The sequence below is a fragment of the Scomber japonicus genome, chromosome 17 (genome assembly GCF_027409825.1).
Source record: "Scomber japonicus isolate fScoJap1 chromosome 17, fScoJap1.pri, whole genome shotgun sequence".
Taxonomy (NCBI): Eukaryota; Metazoa; Chordata; class Actinopteri; order Scombriformes; family Scombridae; genus Scomber; species Scomber japonicus.
Window position 1 is genome coordinate 16,458,981 of NC_070594.1, and position 7,450 is coordinate 16,466,430.

A 7,450-nucleotide genomic window follows, 5' to 3' on the forward strand; every position below is an offset into this window, starting at 1 on the left:
GATCAGATCTCACGCAACCATGCATGAAACTGTAGAGTGGAAGGAAATAGAGGCGGGACGTCTCCGCCCTCCTAAGAGAAAAAATGTTCCGGATGAACTCTCTAAGAAGAAGAATGCAGTGTAGTTTGATTACCTCTCAGCCGAGGAGCCTTACACATTTGTCCTTGTTGTGATTCGGAAAACTAAAGCTTCCCTATGAAAGACAAAACGACAGCTTTGACATGTAAGTAGGCTGCTTGTTCTATTGAGAGAAAACGATGGATCGATCCAATCGAAATCTCTGCAAATATTCATTTAATAATCATTAGGGAAACTGGTTGATATCATTTCATTGTGTGGCTGAATGTTGTGTGAGTACCTGTCTGTTGCGATATTTTGAGTGTCTTTCGTAAAGGGTTAAGCTATAGCCTCTCCCTCCCTGTGTCTGTGGCACTGGGAGACATACTTGAGGATGGGGGCGCTCCATTCACCCCACAATGCCATGACCTGGATTTAAGATGCTGGATGTTTTCTTTGGAAGTTCCTCGTTGATAGGGCCTTTGTTAAATGTGCAAGGGAAAGCTCCATAACTTGACTTTGCAACTTGTTGAATTCGGCGATGCAGGCAGAAAAGAGATCTCCTTCAGAACTTAAAGGTCTCTTTGTGTTCTGTAGAAACTGAAGCTGCTGTGTTTTTGGGTTGTAAAAAAAAGGTAGAGATGTAGACCCAAAACTAATACTCGCGAAGTTATGCAAGCTTTTATTCATGCATTCTGGGAAATAGCAGCTTGTATTTTGAAGCAAAGTTATATTGTTCCTACTTTTTTATTGTCCCAGAAACTGTGCATACTTAATTGCATCGTTTAATGTATCTTTCTCCTTCCTTTTTACGCACAGTTACCAATATCCTGTTAAATAGACTTAGCCTTCATAGGCGGTATCATCTTACACACTCTCATTCCACACAGGGGTGTAGATAAAACTTGAACCAGGTGGCTTACATAACCGTACCTAACAGAGCCCGTCTGGTCATCCGTATGCCAGCGCACTAAAAGCTGCGCAAAGTGACATTTTTCCACATAATTTCATTCTGATTACATTAAAGTGTTTTGTCAACTTCAGATAGGCTTTTCAGCAGGTTTAGTCAGATTTTGGATCTGGTCCCTCCTTTCCTTGGTTTGGCCTGGATGTACTCTGGAGTTTCTGAGTCTGTACTTTTCCACTACCACCGGCTTTTCTTGGCATCTGGCCTCCCTCGACTCAGGCTCTCCCTCTCGTCTTTTGTATACCGAGGGAACCTGCGTCACTCCAGGCCGTTTCAATTGAGACGCAGCCAAACAGTGAAGCTGATAGGATTCACTTAAAAGGCTATCAGATTATTTGCACTGGACACTGTTGCAAACTCAAAATGGGTTTACACGGGGACATGGATAGTTTGGCCCCTGTGAACAAAAAAAATAATCTAGGTGTTTGGGGAACAAGCCAGACTATCGAGACCAATCATGAATAGTTTCACTTAGGCTATTTATTATATAACATATATCTGTACTATGTATTGTTCTACTGTTTATTCTGTACTCCTGGAACATCCAAGGACGCCGTATGCCATTTAATGATCACATCTGGATGTCATTAGCTTTTTACGATTTGTGTTTGCAGCTTCCTACAGTAAAAATTGGTTGTCTTGGTGACAATTTCAGCCGGACTCAGACAGAAGCATATTAAACAAAGTTGCCATGGTGTTGCACAAACATATGCGCAAACAGTGCAGGACGGCCTTCTTTACCACAGTGGTGGTAGAAAGAAAACTTTTTTTCTCCTTTTTTCTATGTTTTTGACGCAAGCACATCTTGAGGCGCGGCCATGACGCCAGGAGCGCAACGGCCTCTGATTGGTCGAGAACGGGATCGATCATCTTCTCACGGCCTATTTAATATAATGGCATGTTGATAGATGATCACGCCCACCTAGGGGTGTGGGTTTGTTGCACAACTCCTCCCTCCTCTGGCCTCTTTATAAAGCAAGAGCCAAAAGCAAGATTATTGAATTTTGGTTTTAGTCAGTTGATGAGTACAGAGCTGTTGCTGAACTCATCACATCATGACGATAAAGACAGAAACAGAGAAGCCTGTCCTGACTTACTCGAAATCTAGAGGGCTAGTGGCATTAGTCACCGGTATGGATGATGACTATTTTTGAGCAGATTCCTTTGGACATCTTTTTGCTTTTTATTTAAATCATCTTTTTAAAACTGTTTTTCTCTCTTTTGTTATAGCTTTCATGAAACAGAGGAGGATGGGTCTGAACGACTTCATTCAGAGGCTTGCCACAAACTCCTACGCCTGCAAGCAGTGAGTACCATCTGATTCATGCTATTGTTCTGCATTTACTGTAAGAAAAAAACATTGGGAAACAAAAGCTGAAATGTTGGTTATCTTTCTTCTGGACAAACTTTGTGGCTTAGTATGACTCCCAGTTCTGCTGATTCACAGATGAAGCTACTGTTGTATAGTCATATAATACTTTTGATGCTTTGTTATTAAATTAAGTTTAAACTCTTTTTTTCAGTCCTGAGGTTCAGTCTATTCTGAACCTGAGTCCTCCCCAGGATGCTGAGCTCATGAACTCTAATCCCTCTCCTCCTGTAAGTATATTTGCATTAAACACTTGATTGTGTGCTTCTTCCTTTGTTTATGCTTTACCATATGCAGACATACACACTCATATCCTTTGTTTATGTTTACAATACATTTTGAGGATCATATTATGGCTCTAATTTCATAATCTCCTGCCACTTACAGCCCAGCCCATCCCAACAGATCAACCTCGGTCCATCCTCTAACCCTTCAGCCAAACCCAGTGACTTCCACTTCCTCAAAGTGATCGGCAAGGGCAGCTTTGGCAAGGTCCTGCTTGCACGCCACCGTGCAGATGACGAGTTTTACGCTGTCAAAGTCTTACAGAAAAAGGCCATCCTCAAGAAGAAGGAGGTAAATGTCTACACAGGCACACATAAATCAACACATATTGCCCAAAGTGTCTCCTTGTCAACCTCTCTAACCCCTGGTCTTTTGTTTTCCTCAGGAGAAACACATCATGTCAGAGAGGAATGTGCTACTAAAAAATGTCAAGCACCCGTTCTTGGTGGGCCTACACTACTCTTTTCAAACAGCGGACAAACTCTATTTCATCTTGGACTACATCAATGGAGGAGAGGTGAGTTACTGGCTGGAAGGTTTCCAGAAAAGAAACAGGATATGAGGGAGAGATGAGCTGTTTGATGAAGGAGGACATCACACAGATAGATATAGTTCAAGGAAGAAGGGAAATGAGACAGTGGAAATACTAAATTCAGAGAGTTATGAGAGTAGCAATAGATTCAGAAGCAGATATTTTTATTTTTATAAATGTAGATTCTGCTTCTGCTCATCTATCTGTTGTTAACTGTGAGCATGAATACTAATAAAGTCAGACTCACAGATGAGGCCGAGACACAGACAGACAGAGGGGATATCCTGTCATGAGAAGCAGAATAGAGGCCGTCGCTCTCTGTCTTTTTTTTCTGCCTTTCTTTCTCAAAAGGAAACACCTCTCAGGAAGTAATGGGGTGGGTTGGGACAGCGGGTGAGACTCGGGCCAAAATTAGCAGCACCATTCAGACTCAGTGTGTGTCTAATCGAGCTAATTTCCTGTGATTGTTGGACGAGCAAAGACAGCACTGATTAAATATGGGGCCTTGTCAGGAAACAGGACACATTTACCCTCCTTGTACCCTTTCTCTTTTCTTCCGCTCTTTTCCCTCCATCCCACTGGTCTTTTACCCTACCTTTGGCCCTCATTTCATCATTCTCCCCTTGTCAAACCTTTTAAGCTTTCACCTTCCTGCCTTTTTATTTCCTCTCATCCAGTTTCCCCTCTGTCTCTAATCATGTCTTCTGACTCTAATTTTAGATTTGTTGCACTAACCTTTCCTTCTTATTTTTCTTCCAGTTGTTCTACCATCTACAAAGGGAGCGCTGCTTCCTTGAGCCCAGAGCCAGGTTCTATGCAGCAGAGATTGCCAGCGCACTGGGCTACCTCCACTCCCTCAACATTGTCTACAGAGACCTGAAGCCAGAGAACATCCTGCTGGATTCCCAGGGACATATTATTCTCACAGATTTCGGCCTGTGCAAGGAGAATATTGAACCCAATGGGACCACGTCGACCTTCTGCGGTACACCAGAGGTAAGGATGAAATCTCTATTTATTGCATCTTGACAGCACTCGCACACACACTGTAGTATTTAGTAATGTAACTTACCAATTGTACCTGTCTGCTTCCCTCCACAGTATTTAGCTCCTGAGGTGCTACACAAGCAGCCCTATGACAGGACAGTAGACTGGTGGTGTTTAGGAGCTGTTCTCTATGAGATGCTCTATGGCCTGGTAAGTAATATTCACAAAACTTACATTTCACACATACATCATGCATATTCCATGCTCATTGTTGCAACCATGATGCTAACTGATTCTGTTGGTCCCTCACCAGCCTCCATTCTACAGCCGTAACACAGCTGAGATGTACGACAACATCCTGAACAAACCGCTACAGCTGAAACCCAACATTTCCAACGCAGCCAGACACCTGCTGGAAGGCCTGCTGCAGAAAGACAGAACCAAGAGGCTGGGCTGCACAGAGGACTTTGTAAGTACTTGCTCATGTCATGTGATTGCATGTGTATTTTGATTTACATATTGTGTGTGTTTATGTTAAAGGCTGTCTTTTAATTAAGTTGTATCTCTTCTCAGATTGAAATTAAGAACCACATATTCTTCTCCCCCATCAACTGGGATGACCTCAACGCCAAGAAGATCACCCCTCCTTTCAACCCCAATGTGGTACGCTCCTTTTTAATACTCCATAAAGTGCTGATGATGAAGATTTAGGATTTTCTACAGTGTAATAGCCAAAGTCTACAGACTTGCTCACTTGTCCTTGTACCTCATTAGTTTCATTTACATAACTAGATCAAGAACGTGGAACATGTTAGCCATGAATTCAAAAGTATTTTGAATGGGCAACCATTAAAGAGTGACTAATCCCATCCCTCCTTTCCTCCCTTCCTTCCTTAGACGGGACCCAATGACCTGCGGCACTTTGATCCAGAGTTCACAGATGAACCGGTGCCCAGCTCCATCGGCTGTTCCCCTGACAGCGCGCTCGTCACAGCCAGCATCAAAGAGGCTGCTGAGGCCTTCGTGGGCTTTTCCTACGCCCCTTCTATGGACTCCTACCTATAGGATTTAAATAAAGGCACTCAAAGTGAACTAATTTTTAGACTTACAGGACATGAACTTGTGCCATTTCCAATGCACTTGCATCTTGACCCCACCCTGCATTTCCTGTTAGGATGGTGGATATTTCCGAACCAACCCCTGCAACAACTCTGCATCAACAAAGACCCTGCGTTCATACATGATACTTGTGTACTTGCCATAATCTCTCCAACTCTTGAATGCATTTAAGAAGCTACAAGAGGATGTCTGCCATAACTAAATGACTCATTGGGGATGAAATGCAATCCTCCATCTTACCCTGATTTACCAACGCACAAATTCTTCAACTTCCCACAACAGACACAAACCTTACAACACTTCATGATTGCTCATCTTCTACCCAACTTTGGAGGTCTTTTGCACATAGCTCAGGCAGCTTAAAAGCCCCCTCAACCCTGAAACCACAACCGACAAGCACACACACCAACCTCCATCTTATATCAAAAGAGGAAGGCTGGACCATACCATCCCTGAAAAGGATTTGCTTCTGCATCCATGTAGCGAAACACTTCCCTCAGTCCACCCATGGGGACCTATCTTCACTTGAGTAGCTTGGAGACGACATTCATTTTGGTGCTTTAGTTTTTTATTATTTACTTTCGGTGTGTTTGAAAAAGGGAGTCATTTGAAGCTGAATGTTACATAGGGGGACGTTTTATTTCTCTCAAAGGTGCCTTTATTTTTTTTCCCTCCATCAGATTTCACATCTTTTGGGTTTGTCTGTGTCCAATTCAGTGTCATCCAGTTATGTTTCATCTACTTTACACCTGACTGCAGATGGAAGGAGTTGGGTTTATTTTTAAGACACCAGAGAGGAGTGACGTAGCACTGACTAAATACACCAGTTTAACATGTAAGACGAGGGAACTCATATGATGTATCTTCATTTGCACATAAAAAAATAATGCTGATAGAGAGAGAATGAGAGCACTGCTGCTATATCATAGGTGAGAAAGAGAGTGATTTGTTCTGAAGTGTCTATGTGGTTCTGCTTGTCAGCTGCGTCCCCCTCATATAGTCTTCCATTTGCCTCACAATAATGCAACGGCGGTCTGGCGCTGTGCCAACGACATCGAAACTGAACATTCCATTTTAATATTGCTGTTATGCAGTTTGACGGTATTTAAGTTTGTTTGTATATTTGGAGTCGTGTGTACTACTTTTAATGTATATTGAACAAAAAATGACTAAAGGTATGCTTAAATATGTATATGTAACAATTCATGTTAAATGTACTGTAAATTGTAAAATTGTTTAAGATTTATGTGACCATGTTTGGTTTGCAATAAAAGTTTAACTTTATTATACCTTATAAACTGGAGTAGTTGAGTGGTATTTTGACTACAGCAAATTAAAAATGTTATGCCACCCTCTTACAGTAACCATTGATTAGTGTACAAGTTATGGCTTCATTTTATAAATTTGCCTTTATTCTGAATATACAACTAACTTTCACACATGTTTTAGTAAGAGACAATAAACAAAAAATGAAGAATGAAGATCAAATGGGAAACATTTGCTAGTCCTGTTTGGAAGTGGCTTGAGCCACTGACCCATGCCAAACGTCCTACATTAGTGTAAAATGGACTTTACCCCCCTCTCTGCGTCAGCAGACTTACACAACACCAATTGTGACGTCCAAGTGTGTGTGTGTGTGTGTGTGCAGATCTGTTTGTGGGCAAATTATTGGCTGATCTCAAATAGACTAATAAGGGCACTGCAGGTCAAAACATATCAATGAACCCAGCTCTGCAATTCACTAGATGTTCATTAGAATTGCAGAACTGCCTCAATCCAATAATACAAGTTGGATTCTTTTAAATAATATAAAATGTTTTAGATAAAGTAATGAAGTGGTGGTGTAGGATGAGGGAGAATGTCCTTCTGCTGAAGTTCAAGGTTGTGTCTCATGGTTAACAGTGTCTGGTGCATTGCCATTTAGAAGGACACTGACTGTCTATTAGATCCAGGGGGTCATTGTGTAGTGGCCTCTGAACTCTAAACTTCCCTAAAAAGGGTGGGAAGTAAAAAGAGAATTTCTCAATGGAAATTTACATCATAAGAGGGCTGTTAGGAAACTGTCCTGGTGGAGACAAATAAAAACTTCAGCTGTTTTCTAACCAACAGTTTGACATCAGTAAGTCTGTTTAAT

General features: G+C 41.8%; 1 protein-coding gene across 4 annotated transcripts in view; it reads left to right on the top strand.

Annotated features, from left to right (window-relative positions):
* Positions 1 to 6,600, top strand: part of sgk1 (serum/glucocorticoid regulated kinase 1) — a 35,606-nt gene extending 29,006 nt beyond the window's left edge. For 2 of the 4 annotated variants that reach the window (XM_053336524.1, XM_053336525.1), the window contains exons 6-14: positions 2,255 to 2,330; positions 2,548 to 2,623; positions 2,781 to 2,969; positions 3,064 to 3,195; positions 3,970 to 4,206; positions 4,312 to 4,407; positions 4,511 to 4,666; positions 4,771 to 4,860; positions 5,095 to 6,600. In XM_053336524.1, coding sequence (XP_053192499.1) covers positions 2,255 to 2,330; positions 2,548 to 2,623; positions 2,781 to 2,969; positions 3,064 to 3,195; positions 3,970 to 4,206; positions 4,312 to 4,407; positions 4,511 to 4,666; positions 4,771 to 4,860; positions 5,095 to 5,262 — 1,220 coding nt within the window. In that variant the 3' untranslated portion in view covers positions 5,263 to 6,600. Of the gene's footprint in view, positions 1 to 108; positions 224 to 2,020; positions 2,156 to 2,254; positions 2,331 to 2,547; positions 2,624 to 2,780; positions 2,970 to 3,063; positions 3,196 to 3,969; positions 4,207 to 4,311; positions 4,408 to 4,510; positions 4,667 to 4,770; positions 4,861 to 5,094 lie in introns of those variants that run through there. The other 2 variants (XM_053336527.1, XM_053336526.1) reach the window with 2 other exon arrangements.
* Positions 6,601 to 7,450: the final 850 nt, after the last annotated feature.